We start from the raw sequence: 23,269 nt of genomic DNA, 5'->3' as shown, positions 1-23,269 counted from the left end.
TAAGTATTTACATACATACATAGATATAATCACGCCTATTTCCCGCAGGGGTAGGCAGAGACCACGGATTTCCATGTTAAATATTTATTAAGTACAGTAAATGTCTCAATTCAATTACTTCACGAAATATCAACGCGTGGAAATTCTTAATTTAATTGATATCAATATTATTGTACTAAAGTTTCATAATTTAGAAATATTGTTGTAGCTATTCCAATCAAATACGCTCTAAAAGGTAGAATTCCCAAAAAATATAAATCACCATCACGCCATACCTAAGGCGCCAACATTAAGTACGTTTTGTCCTTTAATTAGTACACGAGAAAAACTACTAATAAGAAGTGTCAACTTGTGAGTAATTAGCAGAGATTTGAAGGAAAACTACTCATAAGCTTCCTTCGTGAGGGCCGCAGCAATTACGGGGCTCGTACGAGCGTGGCGTGAAAACTGCCGGCCACTTCCCGCCCTACGGCCTTATTAAAAATGTTAACACGTAAATTAGACTCCGACACACCTGTGCTAAAAACGGCACATCTCACGCTAAAACTTACTCACTTGTGCGTTTTCAAAAATGTCCTTTACAATGGACGGAAATTCTAATGCACTTTTTAACATGAGTATGTGGTTGCAATTTATTTAAGACTGTTTTAGTGTGTATTAGCCAACCAATTAAATTTAAGAGGTTATAGAATAAGTTTCTCGCGAGGGAAGCAAAGTATACGTACATCATGTACGGTACATGTATCAGTATCTTTACTAGCGTGAAAAAGCGAGCTTTAATAAAATACAGTTTTTAAATTAAAATTATTGAACTAGATGTGTACGTAGCATTAAGCAAACATGGCGACTTAAAAAGCCGTGTGGAAATTGCGACGTAAGGCTTGTAACATTTCTGTAAGAGTCCTTAGAGGTTTTATTCGCTTTTACGAATCAACCGCTTATCAGAAATTGCCTTTAGTTTTTAATTCAAGTTAACTTTATCCGTTATAAGGGGTAAATGTGAACGCATACATATTTCCGAATCATATACAAATTTAATAAAGTTTCCTTTGGACTTGAGGCAACTCAGGTTAGTATTGTAGGATTTACATAAAATATCTAGTTCAAAGGTTATAAATATTAAATAAAAAAACACTAAAAATGTTCTTTGGTAAAAATTGAGCAAAAAGAACAATATCCCAGATGTTATTTATAAATAATATTTTAAATGCAATACGAAAAGCAATCTATATTACAACTTTTTTATTTGAACGTCATAATATAAGTAAAGTCTGGCACGCATTACGTTACTAAACAGTTCTAAACGTTGTCGATCGTGTGAGCGCGCCCTCGCGACTTGCACGTAAAAAAGATTAATTGGAGTGCCTAACAACTTACAGTAGCGCTAGCTGCAGGCCGTACCCGGCCGGCCTAGACCACTTCACCACTTAATTAAGTGAAATAACTTAAACGACTCACTAATTAGTGCTACTGGCTAATTCTACGAGTAGCTCTTTGTTAAAGCACTGCACTTCTTTGAGTTACACGCCAAAAGAATTTGTCTTTGCAGACTTTTGCGTAAAGGATGTTTGTTTCTCCCCAGAGACTTTTGACGGGAACCGGCCGAGAAAAGTTCGCGTTGCGGTTACAGCGCTTCACTTTGAAGCTTACATTCTTATTATTTAAGAGGAGTAAATAAACGAAAGAATTTGGCCGCCATTTAAATAGGTACTCGCTTTTGAGCCTTTCTTAACCTTTGAGGTGCTTAAATTGTCATATTTTTCTTTAATCGTATTAAAACTTGGAAAAGATTTAGGTGGGGAAAAGTTTTTAAAAAGGCGCCGTCTACCTTTTCGACGAGGCGTTACTTGGTAAGACGATAGAAGAGCACTTGCTGTAGCACTCTTCACGTATACTCATTAACAAGTGGACAGTCGGATCGTGTGTGGAGGGCTTAAGGCGTTTGTCAACAGTTAAAGTTTTGAATTTAGAATCGAGCGTTTTAAAAGCGACCAGTTTTATTAACGGATTAGTTTTAATTGATACGATTTATCGTGCCTTATCTAAGGTTATCGAAAGGTTTGACTTCTGTAATCTTGTTTACGATTAGTGCAGCTAATTTACTTAATTGTAGAAAGTTTCAGTGTTGCGTTTAGTTTAAATTAGAAGATCGATACCATATCGGTTGGGTAACATTATAAATAAATGGCGCCGTTTTACATCATCGAAGCATTTTAGATAAAAAAAAATGTGATTTCGAAACTGCTTTGTCAATATCTGTATTGTCTGTAAATGTAAAAACCGACTAAATTATTTAGCATACTTTTTGACTCGGTTTAACATATTTACAAAAATTTAGAATGCTGAGGCATCAAATCCGTCTTTTACAATACGATGAAGTTTGTCAAAATGAACAAACGACGTCCACAAATCGATGTCATAAATTTAAAATAACCCCATCGGGCAAGTTTGCACCGGGCACCTCAGTTTGTAATTACGTTCGTGCGATTGTAAAATTACCCTCGCCCTTTCAGTTCTTTCAGAGATGTTATCGGGAAGGAAATGACCGTTTTCCGTTGTCCACAATACCGCCATTAGAGGACAATACTAATGGACTAAGTCCGCCATAGTGGACTTGGAAGGTGGATTTAAAAAAAAGATTTATAAGTCAAGAAGGTACGGGGTACGGCGACGGTTATTTTTAAATTCTTAAATTTTGTAAATTGTATGGAGAATTTAAACATTTTTACTTCATTATTTATATATGGGGTTTCATGTAATTTCGTATTTCGAAAAATTCCGAAAATCTGATGAATATCATCCAAAATTCCATCATAATAAGAGTCTTTTTCGGAATTATTGGAAGGTTTTCAACATTCGGATTTACCCGAATATATCTGAATTTCTTCATTCTAAAGCATTTTATTGTCCATCCTAAAGGACATCATACGTTTAGTGATTTTAGACATATTTCACAACATAACTAAGTTTTTCATTAATATTATCGTCACTTTAGATATCTGGCACTTGTGGAGATACGCTATCAATGCTTTTACCAAGTTCCCTATATCGCACTTAGATAAAGATAATACTAGCTTGAGATAGCACTAGAAAGCTTTAATATAAAATGTCGGTGATAACGAAGCTTCGAGTGTTTGCTAAAGACTACAATCGATATCGTACTTTTATATCCCAACTTATATTTATTTATTGCCATCTTGTTGACACGCACCTAAATCAAATGTGTTACATATACGTTAGTTATATCGCACACTGATTTAGTTAGTTGTAAGGTCAGACCTGTTTTGAAATGTATTTGTCATTCTTTGATAAAATAGACGGAAATGATGGTTTGATAAATGTATATATAAAATCAGCCCATTGTTTTATGATGTCCATCTTGTGGTACAATTTTCGTTTACACTTGTTATCTGTCTTTTTTAATTTTGTTTGTATTTATTTAAGAGACGTTTGTTTAATTATTGTGATTAACATAAAATGTATTATATAATTCCTGCTTAAATTCGAATATTTACAGGGAAAACCTTATTATTGCAAATAAACACTTTATCTTTGATATTTTCCTCTTTCAAACGGAAAACATACATCTATTAATATAAATAAGTATACCGCATAACTCGGTCGGTTTAAGATACAGCTGCTGACTAACAATATAATAATATATTGAGTATAGAAATTATTTTATAAATTTTTATGTTTCCCAACACATGACGTCTTTTAAGGAAACTTTGCAAATCAGGGAGTTTAAATCGGTTTTAATATACAGCGATATACAAATTGTATAACTTAGGTTTCCTAATTAAAAATATTAATAAGCAAGTTATTTCCTTAGTACTGGTTTGATAGTTATAATCTGCCAAGACATTAGATTTACGCAAATGTACCTAATAGAAGAAATGTGGTTCACAATTCATCAAACAGACCATGACAGCGTGTAAATACAACACTGTACAAAAACAAATGAAGCAAATATGAATTCGTATAATCCATATGTTTGTGTACATATTGATACAAAGAAGGGTGACTTATCTGGCACGTGTCGGCCAGGTGAACCTTATCTCTGATAACGAGGAAATTGGCTCACAATCAATACATGGGATTTTTCCTACACTTAAGCTTTCACTCTTTTACTAGTGTTCAAAATGTTCCGTATAATGGACAAAGTCAATGTACGGGTTAAATACCTACAAAGTTACAGAAGGTTAGTAATATTTTAGCAGCTTCCAAATAAAATTGTAGTCTTTTAATAACCTATATTTAAATCGTTTAAAATATCTGAACAAAAGTAGATCCTTATGAGAAAGTTTTGTAAACATTTTTTTTACTAAAATAGTACCAACATTATTATGGTCTACGTCTACGTTTTGTAGCAGGCCTACGAAATGCTACAACAGCTACGAAGAGGCTACGAGTGCTACGCCAAGTGTTTAGTATGGAAGGATCATAAAACATGTTGGCATCGGATCTAAATCTAACTGATATCAAGCAAGTATGAAAATAATTGTAAAATCTACTTATCATGAGTACTTGTGTATAGTTATTAATATTACTTTCTTTACATATTTTGTATGACTAATTACGTCGCTAGAATATATTACAGAAATGAAGATTTTCTCTATTTTTTAGATATATTTAAAGAGATAAAATCGTTTATTTTTTCTGTATTTTTGCTTATCCGACAATTAACGTTACGTCATACCTTTTCTAACATTTCACTCCATAATAACCGTTTAAGACAACCGTTTCCTTTTCTAATTTGTTTACTTACACGCAATCCAGGGGTGGCACCCCGCGTGTAAACAGGAAATAGTGAATTGACAACCCTAGCATTATTATTAGATTCCAACTACACAGATTGGGATTAATCAATCGTTTTACCCTATTAAAGGGGTAATATTTTACAAGTTTTGGCTTGCATGTGGGATTCGGAGAAAGCACTCAATTATGAACTTTAATATAAGGGGACAAAAGAAAAGTATTATTTCGGTGTAGTTTTTAGTAGTGTAGTTTAATTTGTAAGAAAAGGTGTTGGGACTAATCATTTTACGTCAGTCTTTAAAGTAACTTGTTATGAATGTAAATGCTATGATTAATCGAATAAAAAATAACTTTTTGACGGTCTCCATATAGATATCTGCTTTCCGGTAGGTATGAACAAACAATAATAAGTTTGGCTTAATCTAAATTGGATAAGAATATGTTATTCGTGAGTTTTTGACAAAATGACTTTAAATGTAGGTACCTACGTATTTATAAAAGTCAGTCATTACTTAGAAATTTGTAACTTATGTTACTGTAACTGTGTCTAATGTTAGTTTAGTTATACTTAAATCGGCAATTTAGTGGATATGTCATATCAAACAGCTTTAGTTTGTTATTACGTTCTGATAATTGTAATACTTCATATGTTTAGGTACTTCTCCTTCCTGTTTTGTGGATTATCGTATTATACGCATGAGTAATGTCGATAAATATAAACTATGCGGTTTTAAGAAATAAAATATAGGCATGTTCTTACTAGAAATATAAACGGTTTCTGGGTTAGTTATTTTCCGTTACAAATATATTATCTTATAGGTACCTAAGTGTGAAAAACCCTGAAGGATCAGAAATAGCACGGAAAGTACATATGCATTCAAGATACACTATATATTATATGTTATTTACTCGTATGGAATCAAAAACGTATACCTACTTCGAACACATTCAAGATTTGGTCACTGAATCTAGTGTCTAGAAAATGTTTAGTTGTAAAAACACGTTACCTAATTAAGTATTCATGTATGGACCGATATTATACTTGGTCAAGCAAATCTTGTCAGTAGAAAAATGCGTAAAATTTTAAAAATCGCGGGTTAGCAACACCACGTTTGAATCGTTAGAAAATCGCGTGTCATTTATATCTTATTCGGCTGCTTTGAAAAGCACCTTACTCTGAGCGGGATACATACGGAACCACATTTTATCAAATATGTACTACCAAAAAAAAAAACAATAACCAACGGTGAAACTAAACGTTGAAAAAAAACACACACACACACACACACACACACATACTGATCTACTAAAAAAAGTATAAAAAGAAATAAGAAGTGCAGTGTATCTTTTAATAGTTATAAATGTATGATGAGACTTACCTAAAATTGGAGAACCACTTGACTAGTTGAGCCGTGTTGTTCTTGTTGAACTTGATGTCGGGAAAGTACATCTTGAGGACCGCGGAGCTGGGGTACCGCACCCAGAAGAACATTAGCTTCGCCTTGCGCAGGTGCATCGGCGTCAGCGTGGACGAGTGCAGCGGAGTTAAAGGAATTCTCGAATGTTCGTTATAACATACATTTTGTACAATTTGGAATGTTCGTTGTAACATACATTTTGTACTATGCACATTTTTATACTAATGTTTTTTTATATAAATGAAATGTCGAATATTGACTGTCGCCCGAAGCAGTGATTTTTTTTATATTTCCTTTATCACAAAAATATAAAAAATCCCAACGTTCACATTTTTATAATTGGTAACAAGGCTGTTACTTGGCAGTGATGGGAAAATGTACTAAAAATCATATTTTTTTAAATTCACCGTTTAAGTCAATATATAATCAGTAGGAAGGCAAAATGTATTAGAATCATTCAGCTGTATGATTTGAAATAGTAAACGTTCATCACAGGATGTGGTTAAATTAAACATTAATAGTTCTACATTACTTTTTACCACTTTATATTACCGTGTAGTTATTTTTAAACATTTTTATAACTAATCATTTGAGTGTTTTGTAATAATTAAATCTCTAAAGTGGCATTTAAAATGTGTTAATCAGTTGTTTTTACCGACCCCAGATAACCCAAGGCCATTGATAGCGATCGTTATAATTATATCGCGTCAATAAAATTAACGAGTCTCACAAAATAGCCATTGTAAAATTGATTACATTGTGCAATTGCCTCCATTTCCTATTAAAGGAGCTTAAACAATCTTGAGTTTATCGCATAGGTTAAATCAATAAAACTTTTATAGTGTTTCACCTTTTTTTTTTCTATACAATAATTCGGAAAATTTAGGCGCAAAGATTTGACCTCCCATGTAAATTTTTAATTTCGCGCCTTTTCCCTAAGATAACTAAATTATTTCAAAAATTGTATATAAAAAAAATCAACCATGTTTGTTTTTTCTCATTTAAAAAAAAGAGATGTTGGTAATCAGTTGTGGGCCTGAGTCACAGTACTGTGTCGCTGAAATAATTTTTAGCTTGTAAGATTTTTATTATTGCATGTATGTTAGTTTGTAAAGTATTCTATGGGCCTTAGTTGCCTGACAATAAATGATATTTGATTTTGATTTGATTCGAATACGTAATATTTCTTCGAGCCAAGGCCGATGTGTGCGTAGTTCCTTAGCGCGGTTAAATCTGATTATATGGCCTATCCTGTGTCGTACTGATGAAGCACCACAAAGACCTAATCCATTTGCATCTAATCTTATAATGTGCCTTAGCCCGTTACGGGCAGTGAAGGATAAACTATTTTATACAAATACTTTTATATCTACTTACAAAAAAAAGCAAGGCAGTGAATTTTTTTTGCATTCTAAATTTACTTAGTCATATTTAGATGTCTTGAAAATATTAAAATGGTAATTAGAAAGGCACAACATGTTGCGTATCTTATAATAGTTTTGTATTTATTTTGTTTTGGGAGTTGTTGACAATATCTAATTTAAGGATGTCCTTTATAAAGGACATTAGGGCTTTTCAGAATATTAGTTGTGAAATGTCTAATTTTATTTCAGAAATAGAGTTTTGCTTGATAAAAAATCGTATTGAGAATGAGGATTGCCTTTTCTAGTTTGCTAAGTAAGTAGAATTGAAACTAAATTAAATTGTGTGGGAATCGTAGAATGCGCGTAACCGCAGCATTTGTGGGGTTACCGAGCTAAGTAGGAAGCGAAAGGTTAAATACCTCGTGAAGAAATAAGATATTACTGTGTATTTAGAGTCGAGTTTCGGCCGTACTTTTGAGGAAATTATAACGATACGTGACTATTTGAAGGAAAACGCGCTAAGAAAACCGCAATCTATCTATTCGAACGTAACTTTAATCAGAAGGATAAATGTTTAATGTTAGGTACCAAAGTTTGAAACAATTAATAAGACTTGTAATTTTAGGTAATGTGTTTTAAGGCCGTTTTTAATTGTACGATTTTTAAACAGTAGTTGTGTTCATTAAGTTTGTTAATATGCATAATTATAATTATGTAGTAGCCGCCTTTAGACACACTAGGTACACCTACTCTTGTAATTGATGGTCGAGTTTATAGCAATAGATAAATAATTAGGTATAGGACCAATTTTTCTTTTCTAATGAGTAAATTTAAGACTTCATAGTTTCTCATAGCTACATAGTCTTCTATCTAAAATAATCTTTCTTGCTGTAAATGCTTAAGAAAGATACATGGTTAGTATGTTTTGTTCTATTTGAAAAGGATATAGTAGGCTGAACTCCGTCGTAAGGCAGGTCTGTAGAGTTGCAGTCTGAGTGAGGATCTTGAGCGTCCATGTGGGGGTGGTGCGGCACGGACAGATGGTGCGGCACGTGCGCGTGGTGGTGACGCAGGTAGTCCGGCGAGGAGTGGTGCGCCGCGGCCAGCAGCGCCGGGTGCAGCAGCGCCGGCGCGTGCGGCAGCGGCGGCGAGTCCCGCTCGGGCGCCGGCGGAGACCGCGCCAGGCCCCCGCCCGCCCCGAAAAACGGGGAGTAAGGCGAGAACACCTGACTCTCGTGCAGCGACGGGTTCGGTATCGCCACCGACGTCGGCAGCGCCATCCCTCCGTGGTACGGCCTCGGCGACGGCGACTCCGGAAACTTGCTCTCCGGCGAATGCCCCACGCCTTCTCCCAAAATCCGGCTGACGGTGCGAGGAGTTATCCGCGTGTCCGTCACCTTGTGACGCTTCTTTTTCGGCGTCACGACGAGGCTGAGCGCCTCGTTCTGCTCGGGGTTCGGTTCACGCTCGAAGTGGCCGTTCATCGGGTACATGGCGCCCATCGGCTTCGGCGGCGCCTGGAACATGCCTGTCGGAGGTCGCACGTGAGAGCCGTGTCCGGGCCCGTCGCCGTGGAGCGGGAACGCTCCGGGCGGCCGGGAACCGTTAATTTGATTCATAAGCATTGGGTTATGCGTCAGGAAGGGCACGCCGTTCGGCGGTGGATGGACGGGTTGATTACCTGGCATCGGTCCGGCGGGTCTCTCTGGGGGTTTCGGCTGCGGAGACTTTCTTTCGAGCAGCCGCGTCGCCCGCATCAGGTCCTTATTGAGCTGGTCCGCCGCCGCCGCCGCCGCTTCCGACTGCTTGCCCATGATTCTGCGTTGATGCACGAAGCGAGTCACGATGGAGTCGATTAGGCTCGTCAGTGACGACGTGATTTCACTTTTCAAGACATCCGCTAGACCTTCCAAGTCGGCACCGGTAACGGATCCGACTGAACCGGCATTGCTACGTATTGCGTCTAATCTTTCGGCTAGTTCTGAAGACAAGGGAGGCTTGGGGGTCTGGCCAAGTTGCCGCTGCTGAGGAGAATGCTGGTTGGACTGTGGCCTCTGCTGCTGCATGTTCTGTTGCTGTTCAGCCGCTTCTTTCATACGGGCCTCCTGCTGTTCTAGGAACAGCTTCTGGCTGACGTTGAGGTACATGGCGGCAGCATTGTTAAGCTGGTGCGGGTGTGGGGGATGCATATGTTCGGGTGGGAGGTGCGGCAGCATGGGCAGCGTGCCATTGAGACCCGGGGGGAAGTGCGCTGCCGCATGTGCATGCATCTTCGCACTCATCATCTTGCTCATAACCTGTGACAGCATGTTTGGAGGAGCACTGGTCGGTATTGGAGGCGGGATCTCTTTCACTGGCGAAGGCGGCTCCGATTTAGGAACGGGATCTTCCGTCTGTTCTACATCACTGCCATCGTTATCGGCCGTTTCAGAGTCTTGGCCCATTCTATTGCACAATTGCATATATTTCTCTTGCATTTCAGCTAGTTGTTCTTGCATAGTTCTAAGTTGTGATTTTAAAGCATTCTTTTCTACTAACTTTTGTTGTATAGGGGGCCGGTCGCCGTCGTCCTCCGAGTCGTCGGACACGGTCTGCGCGCTGCTGCCGTGGCTGGTGCCGTACCGCTCGGCCGCACCGTCGTGCTGCTGCGGATGGTACAGTTTTCGCTTCTTGCATCCGTTCACTTGTGGCTGCGGCGCGGGGCTGGCGCGCATGGTCGACACAATGTTCTCAACACGGGCACGTTTCACATCCTGCGGCCGCGGGGAGGAGCGCTGCGCGTCGCTGTCGCGGTCCTCGGGCTCCGACTTGGGAGCCAGCAAGGCTTCAGACGGAGGCGGCGCCGGCGGCGGCGACGTTCGCGAATCACCGGCACTGTCCAACGCGAGCAGAGCATCGTCGAGATCCGGCCGGGAATCTCTGGAAGTCGGTCGCTCGGGCGACCGCTTCTCATTTTTCGGTTCGTCATTGTTATTATTCGCTATCACGTTATTGTTGTCCGGCGAGAGCCGCATGAGTTCCTTGCGGCTCTGTAGGATGTCTCGCAGCACTCTGTGCGCGATGCCACCGCCGGCAGCTTCGTCGCTGCCGTCTTCCTGTTTAGGCGGGCGTCCGAGAAGCTCGTTGAGCATCTCGGCCTGCGCGTAGCCGGGACCGAACAGCCCGAAGTGTTGTCGGCCCTCGAAAATGGCACCGTAAATACCGCCACTCATCGCGGAGCGCGCGGGCGCGGGACCGTTCGTCGCGAGAGTCGAGTAAGAATTGCGCGGCTCGCCGGCGTCCACGCGCTGTCTGGCGCGCTTCTGTTTCTTTAGAAGCTTATCTGAGTAGGGGGTATCCTCCTCCTCCGATGACATGACGCGCCGCGATTGGCCGAGCGGGCGGCGGGCTGGGCCCCACCGCGCTACTTGCGCCGCATTGCCCGTTCTGTAAGAGAGGGGAGCGATGAGCACCTGCCTTGCGACGCACGCGCACCGAACAATGTCTTACTTTATAAAAGGCGTGCAATATGCATTCGGTGTAGAATTAGTATGAATATTATAAGTATTAAGTCAAATGTAGAGTAGCAACGTTCCAATAGTACATTCAGTACCTGATTAATACTTAAGTGGTAGATTTTTAAGATAAGTTAAAGAAAACATCTTTATACTATAAAGATGTTTTCTACTACGACTACTATAAAGTTTATAGTCGTCGTCCTACGATATGCGGCTTAATACTTAGGTATTAAGAAGGTTTATCAAATTGGTAAATTCATTATCCTGTAAAAAGTAGATACCAACAACAAATTACAGTCATTTAGAAACTGATTATAATCGAATCACTAATATTCTCAAATAGTTCTTACATCGATCGTGGTTAAATTTAGAAAGATACGATTTATTATCGAAGCGATCTAAACTGCCCGCTATCGATACAAATTCACATAATAGTTCCAATAATTCTTAATGACTTGTAATTTGTAATACACTGAAAAGCATGAAAAACTAAATGCTAGGAATTGTAGCCAGGTAAGTATTATATTATCATTATCATAAGTATATACACGAAAATGGGAAAATTACGTTAAATTACAAGACAAAACTAAGATATATTTCTCTGAAAGATTTCTTGGATTTTCCAATAAGACCGAGAATACCTATTGGAAGTACACAAAGAATTGATTTCTGTGCCTTGTCGGAGGGATAATTAATATGAAAGGGATCTTATTCCTGTTAAGGTGACGTTCATCCCTATATTGTCACTGTGTCGGGGTATGAAGTGGCACGGAAATCAATTTCTTTGACCATACCTAGATTTTTAGAAATAAGTATCTAGAAGAAAAAAATACTTGTACATATTGGTAAACTCAGTATTTATATTAGGGATTTTTTATTATCATTCACGACGCATTAAATCTTAAAAACTATAAAAAATATCCACCTTAGTCTCTCGTGCGTGTTAAAATGATCGGCCAATGAGAACCATACCTAGTACGTGTTAGGTACGTAGATGTCAGATAATGGCGGACACACCTAACAAAGCAGACATTAATTCCTTTTGGAGCGTGACTCCGTTTGCCAGTGGACAATGAAGCTAAAAATGTCAGAAATAATTCTGTGAGACACGCGGTGTTCTCGTGTTTCCACTACACTTTGTTTTTGAACCTAGATACGGAAAACCTAACCAACTAACTAATCATAAAATATCCCAATTATCGTTCACAAGAACTTGGCGAGTATCTTTGTTTAGAATTTGGATGACCCAATTGTGGGTCGAAATATATTTATAAATGAGAGAAAAATCCAAAAAGAATATTGGTATCGATACTTAATTACGTAAACTACATTAGGTTAACTTCGGAAGCGAAATAATTTATTCCAGAAGCATTTAATAGCCACATGTTATTAGCAAAACTTTACTCTTGTAGACTTATGTTAATCAAGATCTTGGCAATTTTTATATTCTAATTAGAATTAATTCTTATTACTCATATTTTTCTGTACAATTATTTAATTTCACAATGACTTAGAACACGAAGCGAAAATTCACCATATTGTAACAGTGTCTTACTCTTAAAGTTATATTTTCTGATTTAGTCCTGTACATTTTTAACGTACCTATTTTTAAAGTACGATAACGTTTTCTTATCCGTTGGTTAAGTTTTATCTAGTCGCCTGTTGACAAATCCGCCCACAAGTCTACACAGAAAAGATAATTCAAATCCCCGCATTGACAAACAGGCCAATGCGAACGCTCACTGAGATCAGAATGATATCTGAATGATGTCATTTAATTATCGAGCATTTCGCTCGTACTTGCCCGTATAATATGTATTCGTGCAAGCGAGACGCAAGATAACTTAATAACATCATTTTGATATCAGATAACGTTAGAGTTGGCCTCAAAGAAGCGTGACGCAGTGGACAACTGGACATCCGCTGCGCTTTGATTACAGTGAGTTGATACTTAATAAGTATAGGTACCTACCAAGTCAATGGATCCCGTTGATTTAAATGGTTATTGGGCTGTGGTTTTAGTTACAAACAATAAAAAACGGCCAAGTGCGAGTCGGACTCGCCCATGAAGGGTTCCGTATTTAGGCGATTTATGACGTATAAAAAAAAACTACTTACTAGATCTCGTTCAAACCAATTTTCGGTGGAAGTTTACATGGTAATGTACATCATATAGTTTTTTTAGTTTTATCATGCTCTTATTTTAGAAGTTACAGGGGGGGGGACACACATTTTACCACTTTGGAAGTGTCTCTCGCGCAAACTATTTAGTTTCGAAAAAAATGATATTAGAAACCTCAATATCATTTTTGAAGACCTATCCATAGATACCCCACACGTATGGGTTTGATGAAAAAAAAATTTTTGAGTTTCAGTTCGAAGTATGGGGAACCCCAAAAATTTATTGTTTTTTTTCTATTTTTGTGTGAAAATCTTAATGCGGTTCACAGAATACATCTACTTACCAAGTTTCAACAGTATAGTTCTTATAGTTTCGGAGAAAAGTGGCTGTGACATACGGACGGACAGACAGACGGACAGACAGACAGACATGACGAATTTATAAGGGTTCCGTTTTTTGCCATTTGGCTATGGAACCCTAAAAAGAGTAAAACAATGCATAACGTATCAGACATATTTATGATCTATCAACTTTGCTTTTAGTTATACAGGGGACACTTTTTCCTAAAATGGACCATTAAAAAATTAAGTGACACAGTGGACATATTCGACTGAAAAACGTGTAGCAGTGGAAACTCCGTCATCTCGCGTCTCTGGCAACATCCGCAATTTAGATGACAATGAGATGGTATCAATGGGGCTGCTTCCGATGGCGTGACCGGCCACTTGCGACCGCCGTCACGGGCTTTGCTTGTGTTGCCGAACAACCACATTATTAAAAAAAATACAAAAATGTCACCTCTTTGGGTTCTTTTTCTATGATATAGGAGGCAAACGAAACAACGAATTGCCTGACGGTAAGTAATTGCACTAGAGGGTTTGCAAGTGCGTCTCCGGCCCTTAAGATGGGAGTAGGTAAGGTCTTTTCTTGAAGGCTCAGGTCGTATCGGTCGGGAAATACTAAGGGCGACAGTTCATTTCACAGATGCATCTGGTTCGGCCTAGTTCAAGCTTGCTAAAAGTCAATAAGTGCGATCTTAAAAGGATTACTTTTTGAACATTCCAGCTGTGCAAATTAAATGATGAATTGAATTAGGTACTCGAACAATCTGTACAGGTACATGTAGGTACCTATTATTATTGTCCGTTTCCCAAAAATACTAATTTAACATATTGCCACTACATTTCTCACACTACGCCCATTACCAGCAAACGAGCAGTTACTCTTAGATCTATGCGAAAAACGGCATTCTTTATCCCCATACAAATATGACTCACTTTAGCTCAACCAAATAATACCATCACCATCTAACTATCAAACGCTCGTATCCTGATTCATCGCGTCAACGAAAAATGAACTTAAACTACTCAAGTTTAAGGTTTAAATTAGGGTGTAAGTCGGTCGAAGTATACAGCGTGTGGAGATAGTGATTGTAATGAACTTTACCTGTAATTTGTGGTCATTTCGGTGGAGATTGAACAAAATGGCCGGTGGAGCGTCTCATATTGTTCCGGTGTTTCCGGTGCTTTGTGCTCAGGTTTCTATTAAGGTCGATGGACTGGTTGCAAAACACATGGTATCTAACTAGCATTTCATGGCTCCTCTACACGATGGGCCATCATACTGGCCCACTAAGATGGGCCAGCGTGTAGAGAGGGTAGTGGTGTCGGAAGGCTTATGGCACGGCGGGATGGCGATGGGATGGCCACGATGTTTCGTCCGCACATCAAAGGTCACAAGAGGGCCAGCGATGGTGCGTACGCATCTACACGTGGCCAATTCCATAGTGAGTGCTCTCAACCATCGCATGGCCATCTCGCTGGTCCAGCGCTGGGCTATCGTGTAGCTGAGCCATCAGGTATAGGATAAAATGCATTAATTGCTTATTCGCTTCGTGCATGACTGTGGGGCCACCCTAATAGTGGGTATGGGACATATTGCTTATATTTTGATAGTATGAAGATGTCTCACAAAAGTTGATATTTTGACCGAGTCGTGCGCTGGCGTCGCTGGCGCCCTTACCACCAACTTCACATATATTTTTTAAAATTTCTTTATTTAAGACAACAATGGTCCATACATTTGTTAGTTATAGCTTATGATTTAAGTATGTTAGTAACAATGGGTAACCTAATAAAATATTTAATAATTTATAACAAAAAGTGACTTTATAGCCAATTCTTGACATCGCAATTTTGGTAACTAGATTCTGTGCGAAAGAGAAGAGTCGTGGCATGTATGGGGCCCAATACATCCACGATTCTTTTCTCTTTTCGAACAGACTATAGTTAATAGGTATATTATTATTATTATTATTGCCTTGTTACGAACTTCATAAAGGCGGTTCCTTCTGCCGTTATTCTACGCGACAACATTTCCATCTTCACCACTTTTTAGATGGTTGGCACTGTTGGCAGTCCTCAACTGTGCATTTCTCCAGAAACTTGCCTCGCATAGCTAAACTGTGGAATGAACTGTGTCGCCCGCGGTACTTCCGTAGTAATCCCGCCTTAAAAGCCGGCAACGCACTTGATCCTCTCGGTTGCAGGTGTCCATGGGTGACGATAATGGCTTACCATCAGATGATTCATGTGTTATTTTGCCTGTTAGAGTCGGCGAGAAAACTTGTAATGAAAATTAGGTTTGTGACAAAAAAATTGTTTAAGGTGCGGAACTTAACCATAGCTTAGCCCCAGTATGGTTTCCATATCGCACCATAAAACAAAAACAACTCCCCTCTATCGCAATGTGTGTTCCGGTGATTTGGCACCATGAATAAGCAATGTGTCTGACCCTACTGCAACTAATTCCTGTACTGTACGCAAAGTCGTAATTAAGTAGGGTATAATTTAGTTTTCAACAATATGGAGGAATTCCAACGGCTGCTTGTATTGACCAGTAAATTAAATGCCTTAATATAAAAAAAAAACATTTATTCAGATGAAATAAACCCTAATACCTATACAGATTTTTTTTTCTTCTGCCAAACTGCAGGACAGGAGACGCTGAGATTAGGAGACAGTCTAGTCTTACCCCCGTAACCCAGTGCACACTATTGGGATGATGACACTAAAAATAGATAGAAAATAAGCAAACTGACGCAACAAATTAGACACTAAAAATACATAAACGCAATATTTCACAGTTTTTGCGTTTGTGTATTTCACCGGTTTCCTTACGATGTTTTCCTTAGTAACTGGCAATTTAATTATATATTGTAAATTGCAAGAAACTTATAGTAAAGCTAATATCAGATTAACTGTTCCGCTCAGGTTGGTGAGTGAAAAAACTTCACCTAATACTAGCTAAAGATTCGAATACATCCTCCAGTTTGGAAAACCTAAGATCTTATACCATTTTGTCATCTTGGCTAAGCCCCCAGGTTACCACTAAGCAACCGGCTCCCAAAGGTTGACTAGACTATAGCCAGCATTGTTTAAAGCGGGCACACAGGCCTGCGACCTGTTGATATCCACCCTTAGGGCACCACTAGTGTTGTGTTTGGTGTTTAGAATTCATCGACATATCGATGGTTTGTCTAGAAAAATATCTAGACAAGGGCAGAAAAAAGATTTTTTTTTAAGATTTAGGGCCTTCCCGCACCTATTACTTCCCGCACTTGACATTCCAGACTTTCTTGATGTAATTTTTTACATTTGTTAAAATATGTAAAATCAACAAAGACACTACAGCAAAGAAACAACTGATGACCTAACTTAAGTACTTTAAATTTGTTAGATATTTTATGAAATGTCTTATTATCAAACCATAAAAAAACCTTTCATCATATCATATCTATAGTTTGTCAAAGGACTGTCTCATTTCAAACATAGACAGTGAGAATCATACTATCTTTGTCTTTCACTTGTACTAGCACCCAAAAGAAAAGGATGAGTATAGTTTTTTTTTTGTTCTTATTTACTGACAATTTGGTTTGACCAACTATAGCACTACCAATCATCAAGCTCATAAAACCTTACGCCTATAAAAGTCTCAATAATCTCAATTGAACATTTTATTATTTAGATATATTTAAGTTATTTTTGTATGATTTTTTATATACCATTAACCTTTTGTATAATAAATTTAGAAACATTGTATATTAAATAAACGTTGCTCTTAAAAATTGAACATACATACGGCTTCTTGGCCACATCAACATGAAATATAAGTCCACTTTTGAACTAAACTAATAAGGCGAAGAATGACTAAATATATTTGACATGTAATTAGGCGTGACGCGATGTCGACAGCTCGACGGAAACGCTTTCCCTGCCCTTTGGAAACCAGGTGCTAGCGCGGAAGTGGAGGCTTAGTATGGGAAAAGATTTTTCAACTGGCATTTTAAGGCGAGGTACGTTAGGCAGATTTTGTGGTATAGTATTTTAGTTGTTTTTCGAGTGCACTGCGTTTATATATCTGCCTCTTAAAGGATGACTCACGTTAGACCGGGCTGTGTCCAGGCCGGAGCTTCCGGAGCTTCGTTTTCTATGGAAAGCATCACGTGATCATCTGTCATAGAAAAGTAAGCGTCACAAGCTCCGGCCCGGACACGGCCGGGTCTAACGTGAGTCATCCTTAAATTGCTTAATTTTACTGACGTTGTAAACAATACGAAATTTGGATATCTGGAAAACATTTTTAAATATGTAGTTTAAACTCGTTTTAAAATACCCACCTACCTATGCTGCGGACAAGTAGGTACTCATAACTAAATACACACATAAATTATTCTACAAAATTACTAGATAATCATCTTCGCTACCGTTGTGACCATATGGTCAGTTACCATAAGTCACCGGTCTTTAAAATCAGTCTAGTTTGAAAGGGAGTGTGTCTCATTAAATTTACTATGTACATACGTCGTTATAGAGGGAAATGGGAATAATTGTGGGGTTGTGGGGGTGAATGGTTCCCACGCATTCCTGCACTTCCCCTTTCGGTACCATGTGGTGCAATGTTGTATTATTATTGGTATTGCAAATTGTCTTAACGGGTGGCAAGTTTTCTTTATGGGTGTAGATATAATTTGCTATAGACCATTTAGTTTAAGAAGTTTGTTTGTGTTATTTATGAAAACGAGACTTACCTAATCGCGTATAATTAAGTTATAAAATTACCTTCGATCGACGTTTCGAGGACGGTATTGTCCGCGTGGTCTCGGAGTCTTCTATAATGTCGTCCTTGTGTTTTCGTAAAAAAAAACGTAGTATCGAGAAAATTTCACATATAAATACCAATACCAAGTTCAGTTACTGATATTCAATAGTGAACAATTTTTCACTTACGAATTTATCAAGGATACCTATATAAGCTTGATTTCTTAGCACTTGATTGTTGGTTTAATCTTCGATTAATTTCAATAACTAAGTACTTAAGTACACCATTATGTCAATCACAATAGGCCGGTCATCGTGAAAACAAATGAATTCTATTTTACACAAATGGAAGTTACACGAATCGTGTAACTTCCATTTGTGTAAAATAGAATTCGTGTAACACGATCGTATTGAGTTTGACGGCCGTAGGCACTAAAAGATAGACAGAACTTTAAAAGCCTAGACAGAACAAAGGCTATTTTACCCTATCATTATATCTGTGTATTAAAAGTGACCATTACATTTTAATAAGCAAAAGGCCGCAGGACAGTAATAGCGCTTAGACATGCTAGATTTAGCGATAAACCGCGCGAAGAATCGAACGAAAATCAAAATGGCGGACAGACATGGCGGCGAAGAATCATAAATTACATATCGTGTAAATATTGGATTAGTTGCTTTGTAAAGTTTAAGGTTCTCGTCAGTATTAATGTAAACAGTTTATTGATGTTTATTGTAACGATATGAGTTATGGATATATCATTAATCATAGTGTTTTTTTTTATTAAACAGAGGAAAATAGGTATATGATACAAATCGTAAGTAGATTTACTTGACATGAACTACTGAATAACAAGTTATTTATTAAATAATTAAGTCTTGACAGAAATAGTAAATTTTCCATCTCCTTGTTGCATGGAACGCGACATAATTTATTTGTAAGTAAGTGAAGTGTTTCAAGAATCTGAACGGAAGATTGGTTGCTTAGCTGGTGCATGCGAAATGAAGTTAAAATCGTGCGTGAGATGCGCGCCAATCACCAAGACGATCGTCAAGGTCGTATCGAAACCAGTTCAAAACCATAACAGATGAGAGTCTTAAAATTGCGAATGAATAGGTTTCTGTTGAAGCAAGGGCGCAATATTTTTTCTTCTAGCTCTAAATTCTAGCTCAAGCTTAGTAGTCAATAAAAACAAGCAACAACGATTGCACTCCGGGAGTGCCGATAGAAGTGAAAACTCACCTCACTATGTTACCGACGCCCGGTAACACGATACATTATACGTCTAGCGGAGGTATTCTCGTATATTATTATCATTCTCAAATAAGATCACACTTTTTCATTGACATGTTACATACTGCCATGACAACGTCAAATTATTTAAACATAAAATAGAGGTAAAGAGGAAAAGGAGTCCGCAACATAATTGTCAAATAACATTGAGTTTTTCTTTATTGATTTAAATGCCATTTATATTATGAGGGGGCTTACGGTCACGTGATCGCCTTACGCCCCTTACGGTCATGTGATCGCCTTACGCTCTCGAGTTTATCATTTTTTTCCCATCTCAAAAAGTGCACAGCGCCGCTAAAGAAGTTTTCACTTCAAAAACACTCTGTAAAATGTTATAGTGATTAAAAACGTTAACATAGTTTTAAATATAGTTGTTGGTACCTACCTCTATGGCTAGTTGAGCGTGCTTGAACTCAATAAGTCAACAAGCTATCGAATACATTCTTGTGTCACATAATTTTCCTAACGTTTTCTACTTCTTTGTTTTCAAGAATGCCTTATTTGTAGATATTTTTAATATGATAGCTGTACAAATCAATATTCAGACAAAACACGGGCAGTAAAGGGTGAAGCGGCAATCAGCATGCATAACTTATAAGTATTCGTGCCGCCATTACTGTGCTTCTATGAAAAAGGACAGTCCGGCTTATCGCTGTATCGCCAGAATAAAACCGGCGATAAGATCGGCTAGGGATGTAACAGACTTTACTTTGTCGATAATCCGCTTTTCATAGGAAAGATAGTTTTTTAGTAACAAAACTTTCGTAAGACACTGACATATTGAATATATTAAAACGAGTCACGTATCTATTTTAAGACGAAATTTGTTAGAAGTTTTGACTTAAAATACATGAGGAAATAATATAATTTAAAAGCTAGCTTATGCCCGCGACTTTTTCAGTGTAGATGTCGTTAAACTTGCCTCAAATTTAGCGTATACGATAGTAATATAATAATATCAATTTTAGGATCTCGGTGACGGTCCCGGGATAAAAAGTATCCTACTAATAACTAATAAATAAATAAATATTTGGCGACAATCTTACGCAGCTCGACCTAGCCCCAAACTGAGCAAAGCTTGTACTATTGATATAGAAACTGCTAATCGAAAATAGAATAATGTATGGATCACGTGACTTTTCATAACATCATCCCAATATATTTCGTTCGGCGTTTGTCACATTGACTAGTCCCCTTGATACATACAGCTATATTCGAACTTTAAGATACGTCAAATGTTAAATATAGAAACGATATGGATCGCATATACTGTCAGTGTCAAACAAGTGTCAAAAGTGACACTTTTGTGTGAAGAAACGTCACTTTTGACTTAAAGTTCGATTAGTCTCAGTTCAGCAACAAGCATCAGTTCATCGAGCATCGATATTCTGCAGTGTCCCACCCCTACGGCCCGTGGAAGACAGGCACTTATTAGCTGTCATTATCTACCCGGTATCACACGGCATATGGCCAATACAACGAATATGACCACGAACGACCACGACACTGCGACATGCGATCCTAATTACTGTACATACTTACGCTATTTGCTATGTGACATGCCATGGAGACTTGTTAGGCGAAAATGGCGGGTTTTTAGTGAACTTAGGTGTACTAAGGCCCTTTTATGGTAAGGTATGTTGCGAGGTATACAAATTCTATCGCATGTCATAAATTATGATAGGTACCTTGAAATAGGTTACTTTCTGATCATATCCCTCGACCTCCGTATTTTTGTAATTCAAATAATAATAACATATTTCACGATAAATAACGGAATAAAGGAATCAAAAAATACATAGACGTGTGTTTCTAATCCGTTTAAGAGCTAACTAGTAAGTATGTAGTCATAATGTCACCCTTGTATTTTGGATATTCAAGAAAAAATACCTAAAATGTCGTTTTGTACGTATATTGAAAAAAAAACGTCAGAAGAAATTGATAATCGCTCCAACTAGTAAAATACTGAAGTTTACGGCATTTTGTAGCCATAACCTTCAGCATGTTTACAGTAAGTCCAACCTTTTTTTAAACCGATCAAGTGTTTTATAATAAGTTTCCAACAAACTCATAAAATGGCCAGTAAAGATTTGCCCCACAGATGTTATCAAGGCTATAATGAGCACTATTAAAATCCCAACAACGCCCACTTACGAGCTCGCTTCAATGTTTATCGTTTGTTGCGAAACACTGTTTCTTATCGTCGTCTGTCGCACAGAAAATTGATAAAACATATCTCGTTACAAATTAATATTGCATGGTGCTTGGTATAAAATACGACAGACCAGCGAGAGGCGGACTGATTTCTAGATTTCTACTCTTTTTAAGGATGACTCACGTTAGACCAGGCCGTGTCCGGGCCGGAGCTTCCGGCGCTTACTTTTCTATGACAGATGACCGGTGATCACGTGATGCTTTCCATCGAAAACGAAGCTCCGGAAGCTCCGGCCCGGACACGGCCCGGTCTAACGTGAGTCATCCTTTATGCAGCAATCCATAAGACCTAACTTATTAATTATTATAAACTTTATGAAGCCCAGTCTCTTAGAATAATAGAAGTAGGTACCTACCTAAATTTTTTATCCATAACGATTTAAAAGGCCTTAGGCCCAAGATACACTTGTAAGTTTTACTTACGTACCTAAGTAGGGACACAGCTATAGTACAGAATTAGAGATGAATATCGTTATCTCTTTCTAACAAATAGCTTTGTCCCGACGTACGTAAGTAAAACTTACAACAAATGTACCTATACAACAATCAGGCAAATCACAATATGACATTCAGTAGTGCAAGTAGGTACTTAGCAAAACTTGTTAAATTAAAGCAGAATTAGGTATATATAGAGGAAGCTGATAGCTGATTTGTATCATTACGCGGTATAATTATTTCATATCTCATTAGGAACAATACACGCCGGCAAACAGTGCATACGAGGGTTGCCATTTATACAGGGTGCTTCCTGTAACAGGAGCAATAAATTAATCTGTAGGCTGTACTCCTCAAACTGACCAACATTTGTTCAGCAACTTTTGAAAATAACTCATTCTTTGATTTTTATTACACTTTTAAGTTTATTCTAAGACGCAATGTATTGCAAATTTTGTTATGTTTAAAGCGTGACAAGCAACGTCAAACACACTGATGTCAGCGTACATTGAAGGCAATATTTATTTTGTATGAAAAATAGGAAGTCTAAAGGATTCATAATTTTTAAAAGTTGATGAACAAATGTTGGTCAGTTTGAGGAGTACAGCCTTTAGTTTAATTTATTGCTCCTGTTACAGGAAGCACCCTGTATTTCGGGATTTAAATAAACTAGTGCTGCCATCTGCCAACTGAGGTTATAAACGTGTAGTTTAAACATTTTGGCGGCAATATGAACAAAATAACGAAGAGGACAAATCGTCAAACGTGTACTATGCGTCGTTGAAGAGTTCCGTTCTGATCATCATCAGCAGTTCTACTTCATCAAATGTCACTTTTTTGAATGTAGGTACATATATGCTTGATTTGTTGATAAAAACACAAAAATCACTGTATGTATGCCTTTAAGATTTGAGGAGTTCCCTCGATTCCTCATGGATCCCATCATCATAACTGGGTTTGGACAAAAACGGGACCAAACAATAAAAAAATTTTTTTTCAAAATCGATCCAGTAATGACGGAGTTATGGAGTAACAAACATAAAAAAAAACATACAGCCGAATTAATAA

General features: G+C 38.0%; 1 protein-coding gene across 1 annotated transcript in view; it reads right to left on the bottom strand.

The window, feature by feature from the left end:
• Window positions 1-23,269, bottom strand: part of LOC134655749 (homeobox protein prospero) — a 136,605-nt gene that overhangs the window by 18,590 nt on the left and 94,746 nt on the right. Inside the window, exons 4-5 of the mRNA XM_063511214.1 lie at window positions 8,462-10,966; window positions 6,138-6,299 (exon numbers count right to left, since the gene is read on the bottom strand). Of these exons, the coding sequence (XP_063367284.1) occupies window positions 6,138-6,299; window positions 8,462-10,896 (2,597 nt within the window). The 5' untranslated portion in view covers window positions 10,897-10,966. The remainder of the gene's footprint in view (window positions 1-6,137; window positions 6,300-8,461; window positions 10,967-23,269) is intronic.

This window comes from Cydia amplana, chromosome 17 (assembly GCF_948474715.1).
Source record: "Cydia amplana chromosome 17, ilCydAmpl1.1, whole genome shotgun sequence".
NCBI classification, from domain to species: Eukaryota; Metazoa; Arthropoda; class Insecta; order Lepidoptera; family Tortricidae; genus Cydia; species Cydia amplana.
Note: the sequence above shows the minus strand (reverse complement) of the source record. Positions and strands in the feature narration are given on the sequence as shown.